Genomic DNA, 24,485 nt, shown 5'->3' on the forward strand with positions numbered 1-24,485 from the left:
TGGTAATTTCTTTTTTGTTTAGTTCCCATACTTTGTATTTCTTTTTGCAGTCTGTACTTTCTTGTGGACAAAGTTAAAAGTGATTGGCTGCATTTCTCCAACAAGAAGATCTAGTTTTAAAATTGAGGACTACACACCACACACATTCACAGACATGCTTTGTATATATGTGTATATATTTTTTTCAATCAGGGGTGGATTGAGATTAGCTGGGAAATAACAAATACCTTAAAGTTTTTTGGATTGTTATTTTAAGGGTTGCCTACAGATTATGACTGCAGGTATGAAAAACCTTCCTAATCTTTGGCTGAGAGTATATACCAATGTTTGTTCATTCTTCGGACTACCTCTAGTTCCTCTGATACTTGTCTGTATTCTGTTGTTTTACTACAATGGTGAAGATTAGCTGGTTTCCTAGAAGAAAGTTATATTAGCTAATATCTTAGTCCATTCAAGCTGTTATAACATGTCAGAGGCTTGAGTGGCTTATAAACAGCAGAAACTTACTTTTCATAGCTCTGAGTCTGGGAAGTCCAAGGTGAAGGTGCTGGCAAATTCAGTCTGGCAAGGGCCTGCTTAGTGGATCATAGTAGACTGTCTTCTTGCTGTGTCTTTAAATGGCATAAGGGGCAAGGAAGCTCTCTGGGGGCACTAACTCCCTTTATGAGGATCTCACTCTCATGATCTAATCACATCGCAAAGGCCCCACCCAGTACCATCATATTGGAGGTTGAGATTTCACCATATGAATTTTGGAGGAAGGGACACAAATACTCAGTTTACTACAACAGCTATCATTTAAGGTCAACTGAATTGCCTACTTACTTATTTCTTTCTCATGCAAAATATATGTAGAAATAGATTTTTATTGTATTTGTATTTGGAAATGTAGAGTGGAAATAGATATGACTTTTTTTGGTATGGAAATAGGCTTTAAGATCTTCCGTGATCATGGCTTTTTCATTTTGGTTTTAAATTCTCTTTTTAAAGATATGTAAAAGCAGAACATTAAAACAAAACAAAAACATGCCACATGAAAGACACCTGAGAGGCATCAACAATTACCACTTCTGTAGCAGATTCCGTTCTGTACTTAAAGCTGCAGGACTTTACATTTTAGCTTCTTTTTCCTCCTTTGTATCTTTGACTTGGTAATTTGCTGAGGTGTAAAGCCTGTGCTGGAGAAGTGGGAGCGCTCCCCACCTATAACAGAGGTGGAGTTCATTGAAAGCAGCAGTTGGGGTGCCCATGGGATTATGTTCGTTCTTGGCTTCTGTACTTGAAGTTTTCTTTCTGAGGATGTCACTTACCTTCTTTAAACTTAAACTTTTGGTGTAGAGCAGGTATGTGATATGGTTTAGGTGACAGACTGATTGGAGATTCAGTAACCTAGAATCCCATAGCGCAAAAGTGATGTTCTTTTTAGTTATTTCCAGTTTTCTTTTTTGGTTTCCTTTGAGTCTTTCAAAAAGCAGAAAGGTGGTATTTTGGAGCTAGTGTGTAACACTTCTCCACATTGGCCAGTCTCCAGTTTTCACAGGGAAAGCAAGCGCCAGCTTCGGAACCTTTTATCAAGGAGGAGGACACAGCTAGAATTTAAATAACAACACTGTACTTATTTCTGTACCACCTTTTGTTTAGTGGAAAATGACACTGCTTTCCTATTTTTGATTACTTTTTCTTCCTCCTTTTTAAAGCACAAATAGTTGTAAGCACAAGGGGGAGATTCTAGGAAGCACCTGCAGGGCAGTGGAGAGAAGAGTCAAAAAAGGTAAGGAAGCCAGTAAAGAAGTCACCGCTGTGGACCGCGGGAGTGCAAACGCGTGGGGAGCTCTGTGAGTCCGTGTAGCACATGTGCCTCAGCCTTGTCTTAGTCCAGAGCAAAGGGAACTGCTGGGATATTTATACCGAATTCTCATTTGTTGTTACTTGAAGGCCCTTGGGGCCTTCACCAGAGCAACTCTGATGGCCAGAGAGAACCCTGAGGCAAATAATGGTTGGTGTTGACTGTGGCCTTTTTGGACAGAGTAAATGGGTGGGCCACAGACCGTTTCCACTGGTTTCTCAAATATTCTAAGCTGCTCTTACATCCTCCTCGTCCTAGTAAATAGCAGCCCCATCCTTTGATGCTCAGGCCACAAACTTTGGAGTCGTCCTTGACATTTCTGTCACTTCTCCCTCCAAACCATCAGCAGATCTGGTTGGCCCAACCCCTAAAATTTATTTGAAATCTGACCTCTTTCACCCCCACCACTGCCACCTGGTTCAGCCCCCATCATCTCACAGCCTCCTGACTCTGCCCACTTCTAACATAGCAGTTGGATGAGCCACAGAAAAGCTAGGTCAGACCACCACATCACTTCACCCAAAAACCCTCCAGTCCCCTTCTTACTCGAGTAAAGGAATGGCCACTAAGGTCCTCTGTGATCTGGCCACCTCTGTCCTTATGCGTGTGCGTGTCCATGTGTATATGTGTATTCAGTTCTTTTTGTTTTTAGACTTATGTGTAGTCAAAATATTTGTTCTCCATTCCTTTCAGTGCAGGAATTCATTTGTCAAGATTTTCATTCCATCTTTACAACTACATCCTGGTTGATCGTCTTGTTTTTAAATTTTCATACAGTAGGGGTGCCTGGGTGGCTCAGTGGATTAAGCCTCTGCGTTCGGCTCAGGTCATGATCTCAGGGTTCTGGGACCAAGCCTCGAATTGGGCTCTCTGCTTAGCAGGGAGCCTGCTTCCCCCTCTCTCTTTCTGCCTGCCTCTCTGCCTACTTGTGATCTCTGTCAAATAAATAAATAAAATCTTTTTTAAAAATTTCATATAGTAAATACACTTTTTATGGTGTACAGTTAATGTTGGTTTTGACAAATGCCTGGAGTGCTGTATCCACTAGAGTGGTTCTACACAGGAGTTCATTCTCCCACGCTACCCTTTGTAGACCGTCCTCCCTACCTTCCAGGCCCCCAGTCTGTTTCCCTTCTTACACTTTTGACTTTATTAGCATCATATAAGTGATTTTTTTTTTTTGAGAATCTTCTAATATGCAGCCATTTTGGTCTGATTTTTTTTTCAATTGGCTAAATACATTTATGATTGTTCCATGCTCTGTGAATCAGTAGTCATTCCCTAAGTGTCCTTGAGAATAAATTTAAGCAAGAAAAGTGAATTGATTTAAAGAAAATACTGAACAATAGTGACAGAGGTGGTACATACATAAGCGAAACATTTTGAACCTGAATTTAGAAATCAGTAATGTGATACAGAAAGGTGCTAGATAAAGGCTTTATGTTGTACTTCTGGCAGTCATTAGCCATGTACTCTTGGGGAAGTCAACTCTTTGCTCCCCAGTTTCTGGTAAAACACATAATAAAATATCTGACCTAGTAGTTGTTAGCTCCTATCTCCTGAGATAGTGGTGGTTCATAAGACACATGGTATTTGGGCACCTGGGTGACTCAGTAGATGAAGCCTCTGACTCTTGATGTCACCTTGGGTCATGATACTGGGGTTGTGGGATCAAGCCCCATTTCCAGGGCTTGTCCTTCCCCCGCCTCTCAAATAAATAAAAATAAAATCTTAAAAAAAAATACACAGGGTATTTTTGGCTTTGGGATAGCTCTTTGCTCCAGGGCAGGTGGGTAGTCGCTCTTTTTCACGTTAGCATTTCATTGTTGCGAAGCAGCTGTTGGCCTGGATTTCAGAGTTGTTAGGACCAGCTGTTACAAAAGCTTTATGAACCTTTGGTGAAGGACTAAGAGCCAGACAGTAGGAATGAGGTAAGCCTCATTGTAAGTCTCCCAAGTCGTTGACGTTTTTCTGTTGGGCTTATCAAGTGTAAGATAGGTAGAATCTGAGTCAGAGCTGTGGTCATGTCCAGGAAGTGCTGGTGGTGCCAAAGATCCCTGCAAGTTTCTAGCAACCTCTTTTGTTGAGGTAACGTTTGGACTTTAATCCTCGTAGTCCTGTTGTTAGTTAGGTTTTCTCAGGGGTGTCTCAAAAGGTTGATTGTTGGGGTTCATAATTTCATAGAATTTTATTGTGGTTCATGGATAGGCCATCTTGTCATCTCATTGTCAGTGTATATCCAAGAGTGAGTGTGTATTGGAGAATGCCCCACTGTTAATAGATAATTGGAAAAGGAAACCAATGATGCTTGCTTGTTTTTATTTTTTTATTTTTATTTTTAAGGACAGACTCATGGTCATTCCTTTTTACATCATGATTAATGGCTGCTTTAAAAATCCCTGACAGGACTGGTGTTTTCTTTGTTTTTTTTTGAAATGAGATAGTAATTGAGTTGTATTTAGGTGGTAGAGTGTCAAAGAAATTAGAGCAAATGAAAGGAATCTGAGAGCACAGAATTGCTGTGATTTGTGTTTACTTTACATGTGGTATATAGTAATATTTATTTTACTTTTTACTTTTAGTAATGAATGTTATAACTATTGAAGATTATAAGAGCACATACTGGCCAAAATTGGATGGTGCCATAGATCAGCTTTTAACCCAGAGTCCTGGTGACTATATCCCCATATCCTATGAACAGATATACAGGTAAGTCAAGATTTCATTTGCCTTGGTTTGAGAGGGTATATTAAGGTTCATGACACCTTGAAATATGGCAGTATGTGTACACATGTAATAAATGTCAGGTGAGGAGGATCTCTAGGTTAATTGTGTATTCCACACTTGGAGGTTGGAGGTTTGAATTATACTTTCTGCATCAGAATTGGCTTTCAAATCAAGGTAGAGTTAAGCCCAACTCTCTTAAACTTCTTCCCATCTCAGCCTGCTACCCCCACTATACATAATGAAGAAACTTTGGAGGTCAGCGAAAAAGATGAGAATGACAAGTATCTGGTGCAGAAATACTTTTTGTCTCACATGGAGACCCTAGTTTAATCTGTTGATGTTTATTGACATACAGTCCTAACTATTTTTGGTTATTTTGTTGGCCAGTTCCTGGTAAGTGGAAGCAGCAAATTAGTGAGGACCTGGGATGGGACACGAGATCAGCCTAGTCACAGAGGAGGAGGTGACAATTGTGTTGTTCTACACAAGTGATGCACAAAGAGGTTACATTACAAACCTTTTTGTGAGTTAGAAACTTGGTACTAATTATCACTCTCCCGTATTTTGACATTCACTGAAATGAGAGAGTGAGAGAGGAGCTGGTTTGTGAGTAGTTATCATAGTCAGATTTTCAGATTATCACCCAATACTAGATTATCTAGTACTGACAAAATGTGTAATGCAGTACTCAGAAAGATTTACTGCTGGTGGTAGTATCTCTTTCATCTGAACACTGGGGCAAGGAAAATGTCTTCTCAAAAGTGATGATTGGTGGGGGTGTCTGAGTGGCTCAGTCGGTTAAGCGTCTGACTCTTAATTTCTGTTTAGATCATGATCTCAGGGGTTTGAGATGGAGCCCTGGGTTGGGCTCCTTGCTCAGTTCAGAGTCTGCTTGAGATCCTATCCCTCTGCTCCTCCCCTGTTCGAGTATATGCACTTTCTCTGTGTGTGTGTGTCTTTCTCTCTTCTAAGATAAAAAAAAAAAAAGTTGTATTAAAAAAAAAGTTGTGATTGGTCACTTTTTTTAGGCCTGAATTAATTGTTTAACTAGTGACTGTATATCCAAAGTATGCATTCCTCTTAGGTTGAATGAAGTGCTTCATTGTTAACTTGCTTTTTCTGTTTTGGTTTTCCCCCCACAGTTGTGTGTATAAGTGTGTCTGCCAGCAGCACTCAGAACAGATGTACAGTGATCTGATTAAAAAGATAACTAATCACCTAGAGCGAGTCTCAAAGGAGCTGCAGGTAAAGAACTGATCATACTGATTTTTGCTTCCATGGGATTTTTGGACTGTTTGGAATTAGTATATATAATACATATTCGGAGGCTTATTAATTTGATAATTGTATAAATTTATAAATATTTCCTAGATGAATATTGACCAAATTATCTAACCTTTAAAATAAATTGTTGGAAAATTAGATACAAATTGTAGAACTTTTTAGATTGAATATACTTCAGACTTTAACTGATTCCAATTATTACCATGTCAACGTTTCTTTTTTTTTTTCCATTTTCATTTTTTATTTTTTTATAAACATATAATGTATTATTAGCCCCAGGGGTACAGGTCTGTGCATCTACAGGTTTACACACTTCACAGCACTCACCATAGCACATACCCTCCCCAATGTCCATAACCCCACCACCCTCCCCGACCCCTCCCCCCCCAGCAACCCTCAGTTTGTTTTGTGAGATTAAGAGTCTGTTATGGTTTGTTACGACAACGATTCTTTTATTTAAAACTTTATTTCTGCTAACTTCAGAATTTGATGGCTTTTGTAATATAAATGTATGTACATTTTAATGTTTTACTGTAACTTTTTTTGGTACTCTCTTTGAAGAGTGGTGTTTGCCTGCTAGTTTCTGATGTTTGCTAATATAAAAACAACTGACTGTCAGCATTTTGTTGATAAACCTCTGGAGAGGAACGTCATCCCAGCTGTGAAATCTGGGTGGGAGCAAGTAGTAGAAGTACTCTGTTTAAGGAAGCATTTGGCTTCAGATCCCTGCCCCTTCCGGCCTTGGTGACGTTTCCAGTGCTTGAAGGTCAGGGACTATCTTTATGCCAGGGCCAGATGGTATTTTAGTCCTGGTGTAGAAGTACCATGATGTGTAGAAAAGTCCCTCAGCAGTGGATGAGCAGGGTCCGTACCACACCTAGAAAGGGCTCCGGCAATTCTATAGCATCTGCAGTTTCCAGCAACTGCTGGGGTGGGCTTTGGCCTTGAATGATGTTCCTCACTTACCTTGTGGTCTGAGGTATCTTGGTCTTGTTTACCCCAAACAGTTGTTGCACTAAAGTAGCCTTTTTTTTTTTTTTAAATTATAGTGAGAGCTATGTTTATCATAGCCAAATATATACTTTTCCTGCTGTTAGAGTATAAACTGTTTTCTTAATCCTTTTGGCACTAAATATGAAATCTTTACTCATGTAACAAATATATTTAGTACCTAGGCATTGTATCTAAGTTGTAGATGAAACCCAGGATCCATGCATTCCAGCTTTTGATTTTTTTGCTTACTTTCTTGACTCTACCCTTGCCCTTATTTCTCTCATCCAGTTTATTACCAAACCTTGTTTACTCCCTATTTCTCTCTTGGCTCTTGTCCACCTCTGTTCATTTGCCACTACCAGTCTAGGCTACCATCCATTGTTTCAGTGTTTTACCGAAATGTTCATCTTAGCTGGCTCTGCCTCTAATCTTCACATCTCTTGCTTGTTCTTCATTTCTGTCAGAGTGGCTGTTTCTAAAGCACAAATTTGATGATCATTTTTCTGTTAGATTGAAGTTTAAACTTTTTAATAGGATTTAGGAAGCCTTTCATTATCTGGTTCCTTCTTATTTCTGTGGCCTGATGCGTTACGTCTCTGCTCCTGCATACTGACCTTTTTCACTTCCTTGAACAGTTTATGTACTCTTTCACTTCTTGGTTTTTGCCATGTTAACTTGACTGCCTGGAACACTTTGTTTTTCTCTGCCCTCTTATTTTTTTGGTCAGTGTGAACATACCATTTTGGCTGCAGGTTGGACATCATTTGTTTTGGAAAATATTCTCTGATACCTTGTTCTCCCAAGCCTGGATTTGGGGGCCCCTCATCTGTGCTTCTGTAATACGTAGTATATTATTGTAGTTCATCTGTGTATTTCTTATTTAGCTGTGTCTGTCCCTCCCTCTGTCCCCTATATTCTGAGAGGGCAGAGGAACATGTGTGCCTTCTTTGTTATTGTGTTGTTAGTACCTGCTGAGTGAAATGTGTATAAAATATTTACCAATAAATAATTTACTGCTTGTTTGAATAAAATTTTTCTAGTAGAAATCTGAATGTGATCATGCTTCTTAATATCAAGTTTTGGGGTTCAGGGAGTACCAAGGCTTTCATTAGATAAGCAAAGAACTCAGTATCCTCAAAAAGGATTGTTTTCTTAACACTAATTTGCTATTATTGAAATAATACTAAATAATCTTCTAAGACAGAATGCAGGACAAAATACATGACTTGCCTTATTTATATCTACGAAATGTGAGTCGGATATTGTATTATACTGGGCTCTAACTTCACATATAGATCATAAATTTGACCAATAGAATTGTGATTTGCTGAATTCATTTGTCATCTTGGAGTTTTTGCTTGAGTGGATTTTTCTTTTTCCTTTTTTTTTTAAAAGATTTTATTTATTTATTTGACACACAGAGAGAGATCACAAGTAGGCAGAGAGGCAGGCAGAGAGAGGGGGGGAAGCAGGCTCCCCGCTGAGCAGAGAGCCTGACACAGGACTCGATCCCAGGACCCTGAGATCACAACCCGTGCTGAAGGCAGAGGCTTAATCCACTAAACCATCCAGGCACCCTTTTTTTTTTTTTTTAAGATTTTATTTATTTGAGAGAGAGAGAGAGCGCATAAGCAGGGGAAGGAGCAGAGGGAGAGGGAGAAGCAGATTACCTGCTGAGCAGGGAGCCTGATGTGGGCCTCCATCCCAGGACCCTGAGATCATGGCCTGCCAAAGGCAGATGCTTAACCAACTGAGCCACACTTGGCTACATTTTTGCCATGTGTTTGTTTGACCAATTGTCAGTAATGAAGGTAAACCTGTTACTTATCCAGCTGGGCTCTCTGGGGTGCCAGTACTTTGAAATCAGAGACTGAGTTTCTGAGGTTTTGGAGAATGGTCCCTGTCAGTATGTCTAGAGTTCCCTTCATTCTTTATCATGAATGTCTGATTGATCATTATACCTTACTTTATTGATGCACCTTCATTTATTTACTGTTGTTGGACTGAGGAGCTTTTGTATTGCTTCCAGTCTTTGGCTGTTACTAACAGTGCTGCAGCGTTCACTACATGTAAACATACTGTAGTTCACGGAAGTTGTACCAAAGTTGTACTCTAACCATTTACATGTATATCAGTGAAATGTCTGTTTTCCCCCACGCTTGCTAATAAAGCATATTACAAGATAAATAATTTTTGCATTATATAATAAGAATTTTGATTAAAAATAAAACATAAGAGTGCTATCGCTTTTGTGTTAGCATTTTGGAAACCATCCTGATAAATGTAATATATGATGTAAAGCCAGGGAATTTAGTTGCTTTTTAGAATCAATACATGTTCTACTTGGAGTTCAGCAGTATGGCCTGAAGGAAAAATCTTACTGCAGAATGATATCTTTTGTAAGATTATAAAGTCTAACCATTATTAAATGGCACGGTGAAGTGAATGAAAACATGGGGACCTTGGTTTCGGTCTTAATTCTGCCATGCAGCTGCTGTGTACCTTTTGATTAAACATGATAATATCAAATTGTAAATTTTCTCAACGTCGAAATGAAACGGCTTTACTGAAGTACCTGGTTGCTCTAAGTAACGTTCTAAGATAACCCGTGTCCTATCTCCTGCTTAGCCAGTGATGCTTTGTTGTTTTCCCAGGTGTAAACTCGTTAGTGTCCACCTGTGTGGAATGTTCTGGAGTCTTCATGCTCCCCTCAGAACAAAATAGGCCACTGTCATTTCTTCTACTGTGGACTCCTAGCATCTTGTCAGTAACAACCCTATCAGCAGTGATTGTGCTGTATTATTTCTGAGTCATGTCTGGCTGCCCCACAGGTCCTCCTTTGAGGGCAGGGACTCTGTCATGTGTCTTTTATATCCTTCATGTCTGGCACAATCACAACTCAGCAAATGATTGTTGAGTGATTGCTCAGCAACCAGAATTGACCTCTACCATGGAAAGAGTAGCATAATTAATTTCATATGATCACTAATCTTTATGTTCTCCAGATGTTTAGGCATTATATTAATTTATTTAGTGTTCGGTTAATTTGGTTTATTAATTTATTCAGTGTCACAGATATGTAGCATAATGTTCTTTATTGAGACCTTAAGGGCACTTTTCCTGCGAAACAGAGCAGGATCCACGAGCCAGAAAAGTTGTATTTGGTTGGAATGGTTTTGTTTACCACTCTGATTTTAGAAATGAAATATTGTTATTATGAGCTAAATGGATGAGTTGCATTTGGCAGATAATCAGAAATGTAGTGCCAGCGTTGATAAATCAATAAGCTGGACCTTCAGGGTGTGGGCCTTTATCTTTCAAGGGTATCTTAAAATAGTTGATGGTTCGTATAGTTTATGTGTCAGAGTAATTTATTCATCTCCATCAAAAGTCATATTCTAATGGGGAGACTGAACAGTATATGAAGTAACGTTCCATGTTCTCCAGTTATTGACTTAAAAACTAGAGAATACTATTTTCAGAGATTTCAGAAGATTTTAATTTGTTAAACCTAAATGTCCTTAAGTAAGAGTATAATCTCATGTGCTGCCTCTTAAAAATTTGTTTCTTTCTTAAAAGAAACAATGACTCTTCCAGTACGTCGGTAACTTTATTTATTTATTTGTTTTTAAAGATTTTATTTATAAGAGAGTGAGAGAGAGAGAGAGAGAGAGCATGAGCAGGGGAAGGGGCAGAGGGAGAAGCAAGCTCCCTGCTTGGAGCCCGATCCTGATGTGGGGCCCGTCCTGGAACCTGGGATCATGATCTGAGCTGAAGGCAGATGCTCAACTGACTGAGCCACCCAGGCACCCCTCACTTCAGTAATTTTAAAAAGCATTTTTTGTTAAGTTTATTAAGTTACTAAAATCACTTAACTGGCTAACCCCACTTAGTATTCTGCTTGCTATTATATTACATTGCATGTAAGTTTCTACTTTTCTCTCTACTACTAGGTTGTTTGAACTGTGACAGTGTATTTTGCCTTAGTTTTTTAAAAACCATTCTCCCCTGTCCCTGCTCTTTGCACTTAACTCCTCTCTTCTTTAAATGTGATAAAGTCTCTCTTAATATATTTTCCTTTTTCCATGTCTCCAAAACCTCAGATGTGAATTGCCAGTCATGATTTTTTTTTTATTTTTTTAAATATACCAATGACTGCAAATAGATGACAAGTGTCCTAGTTTAGTGAATAATATTCTGTAAGTTTTGGAAAATTCTGTTAAAATTTTTAGCAATCACCATACTTTTGGTTGAGGGCTCAGACCGGAGTCTCTAAATGTCTGTTGAACGTTTCAACTTGGATTTATTCTTGTGGATGCCTCTTCTTGTGGATACCTCTTCTTGTGAATTTAATTTTCACACTCAGACTTGAGATTCATGTTCATCTTTGACTCCTTTTTTCTCCCTTACCTCTTGTTCCCAGGTGATTGATTGTCAAGGGTGACAGAACACTGTACTTTCACTAGCCCCTTTCCTTCTCCATGTCATTGGCGTGTGTCTCCAGTATTCTCCTAATTGATTTGTTTTTCCTCTATTATTTGTTTTTGGGTGAATAAATTTCTAAAAACACTAATTTGGTGGGCATTTTTTTGTTCAAAAACCTTAAAGACTCCCTGTTGCCTTTCTCAGTCACCATTGATTTTTCTGATTAGTATAAAAAACTGAGCTGGTTGATCTGTTGAAGGGGTTCCTAGGGGGCAACCTGATGTAGCCAGGGCCTTCCATCCAGGTGTGCAGGGGACTCTTAGGTATAGCAGCAGATATGTGATTGATAAGACTCGATAATTTGGACCAACCCTCCTACTGATAACAATTTAAAACATAAACAAGGTTGCTGATAAAACAGTAAAGAATTATAGAACCAAGATCTGAGAGAGGAAGGAAACCCAGAGAGCGGAGTGTAGCGTTTCAGCCATTTTTCCTCTAGTGGCACTTGTTTATTCTGGAAGAGGAGGCTAATAGGCTGAGAAATTTAATAGTATTTTGATGGACTTTTGGGGGTAGAATGATAAAAATTGGGAATTTAAGGTCCATCATGCTTGAAGGATCACATCCCACAAGAAGTAAGAATAATAAGTTACAGACTATTGTAGCTGGAGCCTGATTCCTGATCCATTAAGATGGTCTGGATTTACTGGTGCCTCTAGTTGCTTACCGGAAGCAAAAGTAAATTATCTCTGGAGAAAAATGACATTATCCTAGGCATCAAATTAGTTGCCTCATATTTCATAAACAGTATCTGGCACTCAGTCAGAATAACTAGTCATATTAGGAGGAGAGCATAAAAGTAAGAGAAATGGCAAAATACATTTTTAGACAAGAATTGAGAGAATCCATCACCAGTGGTCTCTAACCTTAAAGAAATAATGAAGAGTGTTTTTCAGATAGAAAGAAAATGTTCTAGATGCAAACTTGGAGAATCAGGTAGGGATGAAGAACAGTAGAGAAAATAAATATGCAAGTGTAGAATAATAATGATAATATCTTATATGGCATAAAATATAGTTAATCAAAACACATGATAGTTGCATGTAAGGTGGATGGGAGTAAATGGAGGGGCACCTGAATGGCTCAGTTGGTTAAGTGTCTGCCTTCAATTCAGGCCATGATCCCAGGATTCTGGGATCGAGCCCTGCATCAGGCTTCCTGCTCCTGCTTCTCCCTCTCTCTCTGCCCCTCCCCCTGCTTGTTCTATCAAATAAATAAATAAAATCTTTAAAAAAAATGTTCTAAGGCCCTAGCATCGTGTAGGAAAAGGTAGAAGTACTAATTTAGTTTATTAGACTGATACAATAAGGATGCAGTTTGTAATTTTATGATAACCACTAAAAAGAATGGTAAAAGAAAGTGTAATAAACAGGATAATAGAGGGAGAAAATGGAATAATTTTGAAAATAAACAAGGAAGTCAAGAAAGGATAAAAAAAAGGTACAGAGAACAGATGGGACATATAGAAAACAAACCATAAGATAATAAATTTAAACTTCCATGTATCGAATGTTATGTGAAATGTTGAAGAGTACTTTAAAAGAAGTAAGCCCATTATTAAACTAAATGAAATTCTGCAACCTTACTAAATGCTGCTAATAGCAGGCAGAATATTTAGCATAATTTTACAGGCAGAAGGATTGCAAATAAATGATGGAAAAAGATATACAACATGAGCCAGAAAGAAAGATGATACAACTACATTGGTTTTGTTAAAAGCGGTAGACTCAGAACGAGGTATTATTGGATATAAAGAAAACTTCTTGTAATAAAAAGTTTGAGTTCCAGAAAGGTAACATTAACATTTTTAAATGTGTATATATCCAATAACATAACCACAAAAATTAACAGACCCAAAAGGATAAACAGACAAATCCACAATCATAATGAGAAGTTAACACATGAATGATATTAGTAGCATTTATTTCAAGAAATAGAAAAAAGAATACAAAGGAAACTCAAAAGAATATAAAAGGAAAAAGAATTAGGTCACAATCTTTGCTAGTAGACCTTGGGAACAATAGTATTCAGGGAGCAGTCGTTCAAAGCAGAATAAGAAAAGTGCCCTGTCTGACTAAAGGTGAAATAATCTAAGCCAGGTGGAGGAATAAGGAGGAAGCAGCATTAAAGTGAATTGCCATGGGGGGGTCTGGGTGGCACAGTCAGTTAAGCGTCTTCCTTGGGCTCAGGTCATGATCCTGTGGTCCTGGGATCAGGGTCTGCATCACGCTCCCTGCTCAGCCAGGAGTCTGCTTCTCCCTCTCCCTTTGCCCCCTGCTCATACTGTTTCTCTTGCTCTTCCTTTCTCAAAGAAATAAAATCTTTAAAAAATGAATGCCATGAAGAATGGTGGGTGTTTGGGGAGGGAGCTATTTAGGCTGAGAGAACTTCATAAGCAAAGGCTGTTTTTGGAGAGGTTTGGGTAGCAAGGAGTGGTCCTGTGAGGATAGAGTGTGGTATTTGAGGGAGATTGGGAGGAGATAAGGCTGGAAAAGGAAGATTGGAGCCAGTTTGTAGAAGCCCTTAAATGCCGGGAGTTGTACCGAACAAAGACTGGTGTGGAATACAAGCGAGTACGTGATGGGTTGAAGTAGGAAAGAATGAGAGGCAGGGAAGTAGTGGTTACGATAGACCAGGTGAATTACAGGTCCACGATTTTTTATCTGCGGTTCCAAAATAAAAAAAAACCTTTGCAAATGGATTTTTCCTCTTAAGTTGGTGTCAAAACTCATGTGGTAGTAAAACTTGGTCTAAACTCGTGAGGAATTTGGGGGGAACATTTATATATTTCTTTTCCTGAAATATCAGTGTGTTATGTGTTTTTTCCTAGAAATATCAGTGTGTTGATATTTCCAATCTCTACTGGGTATTTTACATAATACATTGTATAGATATCACTATACCTTCTAAATTTGTGAAGTTCTGAATTATGGCACACATTTGGCCCAAGGAATCTTGGAAAAGAAATTGTGGAGTTGTTGGTAATGGGAAGGAAGAAGTATCTAGAAGAAACAGTATAGCTAGAACCATGACCAATTGGAAGAGAGGCAGGGTAAGAGGATTGAGAGATCTATTTGGTTTCCGTAGAAGTGTTGGCAGTTGCTAGAGGGGACTTGGGGAATAGGGAAGGAGGATGATAGTGCTTTGAGAACATTCAGGTCGGCAAACTTTGAATGTCCATCTGTGAGCACGTGTGCTAGACTTAGCGTAGACTGCAGAGATAATTAAGATGTGGGTTTATTCTTTAGTACTGCTTAGGCGAAGGATGTAATGATCATTTTAATAGACTGGAATGTGATGAATAATAGAATAGAGATAGGAAATGAATCACAAGTCTTGCTAATTTTCCCCCTTGTAAAGTCTCAAATTTATCCCATGCTGTGTGCCTAGCTTAGGGCCTCACGGGTACTCTGTGGAAAAATAGGAAGATTTCTAGTTTGCATCTTTACTGTGCAAGTCTGTTTTGTTGCCTCAGTCCGTTTGTTTTTTTCAGACTTAACGTCATCTATTTTCTTTTTTAAGATTTATTTATTTATTTGAGGGGGTAGGGGCAGAGGGAGAGGGAGAGAGAATCTCAAGCAGAGTTGCTGAGTGTGGGAACCCAGTGTGGGGCTCAATCCCATGACCCTAATGAGAGCATGACCTGAGCTGAGCCACCCAGGTACCCCTCATATCATCTGTTTTCTTAATCTTTCGACTCTCTATTTACCTAAAGAGCAAAGACCATACTCCTTATCAAGGACCTCAGGGCTCTTCACACTGTGAACTCAGCAATATACTGTAACGTTTTTGCTATTAAAATTTAAATGGGGGGTGCCTGGGTGGCTCAGTGGGTCAAAGCCTCTGCCTTCGGCTCAGGTCATGATCCCGGGGTCCTGGGATGGAGCCCCGCATGGGGCTCCCTGCTTAGCGGGGAGCCTGCTCCCCCACCCCTGCCTGCCTCTCTGCCTACTTGTGATCTGTCTGTCAAATAAATAAATAAATAATCTTAAAAAATAAAATAAAATAAAATTTAAATGGGCTGTGTGTTTTCATCTTTGTGTATTTTCTCATTTACTTTCTTTTGCCACTGTAGTTGACCCTTGAACAATATGGGAGTTTGGGGCACCAATCCCCCATGCAGTTGAAAATCTGAGGATAACTTTTCAGTCCCCCAAAACTTAACCACTAATAGCCTACTGTGGACCGGAAGCCTTACTGACAACATAGTCGATTAACACAGATTTTGTTTATTTGTTATATACTGTATTTTTATAATAATAAGCTAGAGAAAAGAATATATTAAGAAAAAAAGAAGAGAAAATATATTTACAGTACCATACTGTATGAAAAAATCCATGAGTAAGTGGACCCATGTAGTTCAAATCCATGTTGTTTGAGGGTCACCTCCCCTCTTTCTGCAGAGCGGGCATTCTCCTTGTCAGGGTTTGCTGAGCTTTTAATTTCAGTGTTCCTGACAGTCTTCAGAATCGCTTTCTCTTCTCTGCTCCCGGAGCAGTGTGTGTGTGTTGCTACTATTGGCCTTAGTTTAGCACTTTGGCACAGGTTTAGTTACCATGCAGGATGCCATCTTTGGAGCATTGTGAGCTTCTTGACGTCCAGAATCCTGAGGTACTAGTGTTGGTTTCTTTTGGCTTATTGTAATCTTGAACTAGCTGAGTACTTGTTAGACAAAGTTTGCCTTTCTATTACTTTTTGATGCATGGTAAGAGTATACGTCTCTATCCTGTTGAAATTAGACTCAGACACGTGACTTGCTTTGGCCTGTGAATTGTGAATTCAAGTGAGGTGTGCGTGGTGAAGTGTGTACCCAAAGATCTGAAGCCCTCAAGATCAGCTGTTCAGTTTTCCGTGTTTCCCTTTGCCTGCTGAGGGAATGGTGGCAGATGATAGAGGCTCTCTTATCCTGGGTCCCTGAGCAAGTTTGACATGGGGTAGACTCTCAAGATGGGCCCATAACCTGAGAAAGAAAGCTTTGCTATGTATTTTTTTTCTCAATTTTTAACCCTTTAAAAAAAATCTGATTTGAGATATAAGCACATTTGAGATACAAGCATGTACTCTAACGTTCATCTTTTTATTTATTTATTTATTTTTTAAAAGATTTTATTTATTTATTTGTCAGAGAGAGAGAGAGTGAGCACAGGCAGACAGAGTGGCAGAGGGAGAAGCAGGCTCCCCGCGGAGCAAGGAGCCCGATGTGGGACTCGATCCCAGGACGCTGAGATCATGACCTGAGCCGAAGGCAGCCGTTCAACCAACTGAGCCACCCAGGCGTCCCATAACGTTCATCTTTTTAAAGTGTACAAACTCACTGGTTTTTAGTGTAGTCACAAAGTTATGCAACCATCACTGCTAATTTCAGGACATGTTAGTTGCCCCAGAAAGAAAGCCAGTCGTCACTGGCAGTAATTCCCCATCTTCCCCTTCTCCCAGCCACTGGCAGCTGCCATTCTACTTTCTGTCTCTGTGGATTTGGCTATTCTGGACATTTCGTAGAAATGAAATTAGACAATATGTGACCTTTGGTGTCTGGCTTAATTAACTTACAGTGTTTTCAAGTCCATGTTTATATCATGATTAATACTTCATTTCTTTTTATGGCTGAATAACATTCCATTGTACTATATTTTATTTATCCAAACTTTGTTAAAAATTTTAAGTCACTGAGATTTTAGGGGTTGTTTTTTGACTGATAACAAAAAGTATTTGAATTGACAGTATTTAGAATATCCTGTTTGCCCCACCATTTGGACAATTGAGTTTAGTGGATAGAACATTCTTTACTCTTAAAACTGTCTTTAAAGTGACACTTCTGTATTTTGATTATTTTTATGTAGGTCTGAATCCAGAATCCATTAGAGCAGTCATGAGGCTCTTGCCCCCACAAAATGTTGATAAATTTATGTATTAATGCACTTTATCCTGTTGAGAGTGTATTTTCACTTTCACTATATAAAAACTCTTTTGATGTTTTGATCCTCTAGCTTTCTAGCCAGTAACCCATTAACAAGTGTGTTCCTTCCAGCAGTTTTTCAGTGATTTGTAACTTACACTGAACATTCTGTACATGCACAGAGTGTTTAAACAGACTTGGTTCCCAGGCCAGGCCAGGAACATTAAAGTGTTAGAAAAACCACCAATAATACTAACCTGAATTCAGGTCCCCAAGAGAGACCACAAACACAGAGGTGGAGAAGAAAAATGTTGCAGTGTTTATTCTTCCAGTAGGGCTGAATTGGGGATGGTTCACATGACTGTTTGTCAACTAATTACATTTTAACCACTTATTTTAATAAGATTACAGTAGTGTTGATATCTTTTGAGTTAAATACATCTTGGTTGAGGTAAGTTATAATTCGACTCTCAAATCTACTAGTTATAATGGAAATTAATAGAAACTAAACCATAATTAGTCAACATTACTTATCTTTGTTTTGCTCTTCACAGACACCAGAATACATATAAAGTTTTACTACCAAACTGCCAGCAAACTGAACCAGATTCTCTTGGTTTTTAAAATCAGAGCAAGGTTTGCTTTGCTGTTAATGTTCTGTCCGGTGGGTGGCAGCATAACGCAGCTGGTTGTCTTGCATGTGGTCATTGGATATTTATGTATGTTTTAAAGGCTATAATTTCTATATCTGTTGAACTGCACAGTGTGTTTTTAGAAAAACTTTCATTCCCCCAAATATGCTATTCACTCCTTGCGGAATGAGGATGATTTTAGGTAATAAGAAAATTGCCTGTTATCCCTAAATGGATTTCAAGTAAAATAAATGTCATTGCCAACTGGTAGGTATCTTCATATGTGTATTCTACTGACTTTTTTTCTAAATAAGTTATTTGGAGATCTATTTTTTAATTCAAACTAAAAGCAGTTGTTATAGCAAAATGGTACTTATCTCACAGAATTTGCCAGTGAGACCCTCAGCCAGTGTAACCCTCAGCAGACCATAATTTTAATAAGTTCACTATCATATTTTTAAGAAGGGGACTGCGTTTTCTTTTTATATGTCCTCATAGGGCTTAACATAGTGCCAGACCTAAAGAGAGATTCAGTAAAACACTTACTAGCTGATAAAAAGCTTATGCTTGAGGTTACTAGAACCATCTACTTGTTTGAATTAAAACAGGATCTTGAAAATGGAATTTGTGATCAGCAAGAGAGTCAAGTTACTTAAATAATGAGCAGTTATTTGCAGTTGTCATCACAGTATACAGAGTGCACTGTGAATTATATTCTTTTTAAAATAAACTTTTATTTTGAGACAGAGTTTTGTACTTGGAAAAGATAAGGAAAAAAGTTTCCTTTGAAAAATAAACACATAGGGTAAGTGGTAATTTTTGCTAAGTGTTAAAAGGGGTGAGGTGTGTAGGAGAGTGAGAAGTCATCGTAGTCCGCCTGACTTCTTTAGACATTTTCCTCTATTATGTAATCCTTGAACCTTTTGTAACTGCTGTGTCACCTAGCTTAGTCATTGTTATATGGATAAGCTAAAGGAATCCAGGATCTCAGAGGCTGGACTTTTAATTCCGTTTACTCTCAAAGACTCAGTGCAAACTTCTATAAAGAAACTGGAGAGAAGGTGTGGACTGTCCTTGTGCTGAGACTCCCAGGGATTCTGTACTATTAGTTTACACTTGGCCTTGAATGATTAATCACAGCTTCTGTTGTTTTCTTACGGGCTTTTATGGCTGCCATCACCGATGGAGAAACTGTGTGTCCGTTCTTTCCTTAAAAGAACTGGTCATTTTTAAATTTTTTTTTTAAAGGTTTTATTTATTTATTTTTTAAGTAATCTCTACCCCCGAACATGGGGCTTGGACACATGACTCCAAGACCAAGAATCACATGCTCTACCAACTGAGCCAGACAGGAGTCCCAGAGCTGCGCACTCTTTAGAATTTGTTTCACCTGGTTGGACCGGGCAGCTGTAAAACACAGAGAACCCTGAGGTCTCTGATGAGCTTGGAAAATAATGTAGTTTAGCTAGATTTTGTTATCAGGGTGGGACTGATGTTCTTTAGCAGCTTTCTGCGTTTCAAGTAGATGTGGAACTTCACTGTTACATTCTAATTACTTTCTAAGCACTAAATTTGACAGCAGTCAAGAAGCAGTTAAATTTAAAAGAAAAATTCATGTAGAGTTGTACCACTAATGTTAAAATGCTAAGGTATCATATTTTTACTGATTTCAGTATAGTTTGCAGCTTAATTGTTGCATTTGTCCTGCAGTAAATCACGTCTTGTGTTGCATGGGTGATTACTACTCAGCCCTTTCTTAAATCCTCTAGATTTCCTTCCCATAAAACTTCTTTTCCTGGTATACCCTTGAATTCTCTAAGTGTTTAATGACTGCTGGACTGGCTGTTTAAAGAGTCTCCTGAAGTTCTCACTAAAAAATACACACTTCCAGAAGGTTTCTTGAGTTAGGACTTAGGAGTGTGGCAGAGGACTCTGTCCATCATTAACAAGCCCTTCAGATGATTTGGAGAAGAGCATTCTTCGAGATTCACTGGCCTGTGGAAATGCAGCCTTGTTCCTGAACCTGCTGTTACTTAAGCAAGGAGTGGTGCCGTCTTAGGTTTAAATATAAGATTGTTTTGTTGCTGAGGCCACACAACACTTTTGCACCACTGAAGTCCTAATCTGGATTAGAAGGATCCATTCGGACCCGGATAATATACATAGTTAAGCATAGTTTAAGTGTCTCATGAAGAAGGGCAGATGAAGTAGACAATGGTGTGTCCAGATGGTTCATTATGTTGTAGAAATATATTTGACCTGGCAGATGATGATATATAGCTGGGTGATAATGGCAAATTAGAAAATAATATAATTACATATTTGTTAAAGTAAGCATACACACATAAACACAAGAACAGAAGAAAATGTTGATGGTAGTTATCTACCAATGTCAGTAGTGGTTATTTTTCTATAATAGCATTTTTAATCTTTTAAAATTTCAGTAAACATGTATTACTTCTATAAAGATACAGGTTTGTGGCCTTGTTATGTTTTTTTAGTCTTTGTTGCCATCCTTTCTTCCTCCCTATTTCATTTTAACATGCAAAAGTCATTTCTTTATTTGAAGACAAAGTGTTTTTGTGAACATAAAAGCACGTAGTCCTTAAATTTTTTCCGTGTTTCATTTTGGTGGGATGAGGCAGAGGTGGAAGAGGAAGGATATAAGTATGGAATTGTGGAACTTGTTTGTATTTTACATCTGTGGTGTCCATTTTGGTAGCCCCTAACCACAATGAAAATGAAATAAAAAGTTGGTTCCTTGGTTTTCATTAAATAGGTTTTAAGTGCTAAGTAGACCTCCCATGGCTAGTGGCTACCGTATTGGACAGTGCAGATATGGAACTTCTCTGTCATCACAGAAAGTTGTGTTGGGCAGTACTGACCTAGATCATAGTATTTTCAAGTCTATTGGCTGGAAAATTATTTAAATAAATCATGTTGTTATAAAATTAAATATGCATCTAATAAGAATAACTGACCAAACTTCCTTATCTGGCTTTCAAAAGTAAGGATAACAAACTTGTTTTTCTTTCCTTTTATGGAGGCGTAGCATGATATAGCAAATCTTAGCCTTATGTCCTTGCTCTAAGGAATATACTTAGTAACTAAATATACATATAATACTAGTGATATTAAGCAGGTTAGGTCTTCAGAATTAGGGTCCAAATTATTTTGTTTCTATACAACTATCCATAAGGTTATCATCTAGTTCTTTATTTCACTTAAAATTTTTTTTTTAAAAAAAGCACAGTCTATAAAACAATGGCTATAGGAAGTTATTGATTGGCAACATTGTGGTAGAGAAGATTAGCAACAGGCTGTCAATGTGGAGATTGGTTAAATAGTAAATTCAAACATTTTACTTAGAGGAACAGATTTCTCAAAGTATGGTTTGAGGACCTCAAGGGTCCCTGAAATCCTCTCAGAGGGTCTGCAAAATTGAAGCTTTTTCTAGTACTCCTAAGATGTTATTTGCCCTTTTCTGTGGGTTGATATTTGTTCTGATGGTTCACAAGCAATGGTGGGCAAACTGTTGATGCCTTTGCACAAATCTTCACTTCCACACATTTGCATTAGAAAACAAAAGCATTTCACTTAAGAATATCCTAGATGAAGCAGCAAATTTTTTTTAAATTTCACAATTTTATTGTGACTTTTAATATACTTAAAATATTCTGTGTGGAGAAATGGGAAGCTGCATATCAAAGTACAGTGATTGTTTTAAGAAAAAGCACTTGTGTGGTTGCTGAATTTTGAGCTAAACTAGATGGGGTGTTGTTTTCCGATAGAACAGTGTTTTTATTTGAAAGAATGTCTGACTGACAAACTGGTTATTTAACTTGACTTTGGTATTCGACATTTTCTCAAAAATGAAGTGTGTCACTTCAAGGAAAGCAACTGGCAGTCTTTGTTCCCAATGATAAAATTCGAGCTTTGAAGTGAAAATTAGAATTTGGAAAGCCTGTATCTACTACCATGACCTTGATGGCTTCCCAGTACTTAAAAAGACTCTTCTGATGAAATAGGTGGTGATAGTAACAAATGTAAATTTTTTTCTTTTTGATGTATAGTGAAATGCATCAACATGTGGAAGACATGTGCAACTCAGTATTTTACAAATGACCAATTTCTGATGTTATAAAATGTCTGTATTAAAAGATCCATTCAAAGTAGAAGATAGACCAATGGGTTTTAATGTAATAGAGTACAGAGAGTTCATTGATAGTTTCAGATTTTCTGTTTCAACTAACCTTTGAGAAACTTGTCAAGTTTCAAAGAAAAACATGCACGATTATCTAAAAAGGGTACTAAAGTACGCCTTCCTTTTCTGCCTACATATCTGTGTGAGACTAGGTTTTCTTCATTTACTTCAACCAGAACAACATACCACATCTATATGAGAATCGAGCAGGCTTCTATTAAGGCAGATGCTAAAGAGACTTGCATAAATGTGAAAACAGTGCCATTTTTCTTACCTTTTTTGAGAAAATAGTTATTTACATATAACTAGTTTATAATATAAAACATGTAACTTTTATCATTAAATGTTAAAATGCAGACTTCATTAATACCATTTTAGAATAAATTAGTACGTATTTTTATATTTATATATTATATGACCCATATAGTAAACAAAAGCTTTTTGGAATCTTCAATTATTTTTAAGAGTATAAAGAGGTCCTAAGACCAAAATGTTTGAGAACCACTAGAATAAAAGTCTCCAAGATACGTTTGAAGGAAAAGTACAGATTGGTGTGGTTTTACATTAGCATCTGTGTGGAAAAGGATATATATAGGATACTTATTTTCATGTATGATGTTTAATTCTTCTGGAAGGTTATAAACGAATTAAGTGTTGGTTCAGTGAGGAAGGAATAAAGGTAAACTCTTTATTTCCTTTTGAATGCATTTAAATTTTAAACCAGATGAATGCATTACTCATTAAAAAAGCAGAAGAAATTGAAGCATTCCTACAAGATACGTTATAAGTTTTTGGGAATCTGGCTCAGTTATGAAAAGTTAGAGCAAGGTTGGAGCAATGTTATTTTTCTGGCAGCTTGGGTTTCCTTCCTTCCTTCCTTCCTACCTTCCTTCTTTCCTTCCTTCCTTCCTTCCTTCCTTTTTTTTCTTTTGAGAAGAAAATGAGACTTGCTATTTTAGGGTAAAAAAATATCATTTAATGTCCAAACCAAATACATTCATGTTGAAATAATGTAAATCAAATAGGTAGCAATTTCCCCCATGGGGCTTAAGGTATACTGAACTTAAGTTTTAAGGAGGGACGATTTGTTATTTTTTAAATGGCAGTTATTTCTAGTTCCTCGTAAAGAGATTGGATTTATTTTAGAAGGCTTATAATTTATAGTCCTGTCATTTGAAAGGTTTTGAGTAAGTGCTGCGTGAAATGTGGAACTAAAAAGCTAAATAAATGTTCTGACATTTGATTTAGTACAAAAAGTGCTTTTTAATACTCGTAACCTTTGAGGCTTTGGGAATTCTTGAAAAGAATAACTAAGGAATTCAATTTTATTTATTCTCTGCTGTTAAGTGTGCCTTTTGATCAGTGTTCATACTTTAAACTTTTGAATAAAGTGTCCTTTTATGAAAAGAAAATTATTTTAATGCAAAAACTCCTCAGATTTTCTTTTTCTCATATAATGCTTCTAAAATTTATTTCTTTGAATGCTGAAATATCATTTCCAGAATTCTTTGCAGCAGTTTAGAAAAAGATATTACATATGATTCTGTCCATTAGTTATAGTTAAAAGTTTGCCCATAATGTAGAACCATTTTCCCCAATTTCTCTAGTTAACAAAGAACGCCTTTAACAATATTAATAGGTTTTTCTGAAGTACTAGACAAATAGGTAATTCATAAGGGAGTTTACTTACCCTCACTAGTTGCATGTGCACTTATAACATCTGACATTTTTCAAAGCATACACATATCATTTTCTTTGATTTTTGGCACATCTTGGAAGTAGCACAATTAGTATTTTTCCTTTTTTGTATTTATGGAAATTGAAATTCAGAAGGCTAAATGCATTGCCTAATGTCCATACGACCTTGTTAGATAGTAAGGAAGCAGTTTCAATGGAAAGACTAGGTTAGATTTAGATTTAAGCAAATTTAGATTTAAGCAAGACCGTCCTTGCAGAAAAATGCATTTATCTCTGCATGCTTTCTTGCAGGTTTGCGGTCAGCTGTGGAGGTTATAAAGACAAGACACAGGTCTTACCCTCCAGGGGCTTGAAGTTTAGTGGCAGAGGCGACCTGGTGGGAAAAGTGAAGAAGTGGAATGGTGCTCTATCTGAGGGCCCCGTGTCTCCGGCAGTTTGGAGGAAGTGACACAAATCTGGAAGAGTGAATAAAGTTGACCAGAGTGACTGATTAGGGGGTGTGGTAAAGGCATTCAGGAAGAAAAGATTCGAGAAAGTCTAAAACAGCACACCAGGCTGTTAGTGTGGTGGGAGTGCTCTGCTGGGCTGCGTGTGAGAAGCACAGGATGTGAAAGCAGAGAGCGCTAAAGTTTTCTAAAGTTTTCAGCCTGCTAAAAGAGGGATGTGGTGTAAATCGCTGGGAGGACTCAGGCTGACTCAGGTTTGAGTCTTAGTTCT

General features: G+C 37.8%; 1 protein-coding gene across 1 annotated transcript in view; it reads left to right on the top strand.

Moving 5' to 3' along the window:
* The window catches only part of CACUL1 (CDK2 associated cullin domain 1), a 67,067-nt gene that overhangs the window by 19,559 nt on the left and 23,023 nt on the right, over positions 1-24,485 (top strand). Inside the window, exons 2-3 of the mRNA XM_080822408.1 lie at positions 4,429-4,555; positions 5,716-5,818. Of these exons, the coding sequence (XP_080678534.1) occupies positions 4,429-4,555; positions 5,716-5,818 (230 nt within the window). The remainder of the gene's footprint in view (positions 1-4,428; positions 4,556-5,715; positions 5,819-24,485) is intronic.

The sequence above is a fragment of the Martes martes genome (genome assembly GCF_963455335.1).
Source record: "Martes martes genome assembly, chromosome: 14".
NCBI lineage: Eukaryota > Metazoa > Chordata > Mammalia > Carnivora > Mustelidae > Martes > Martes martes.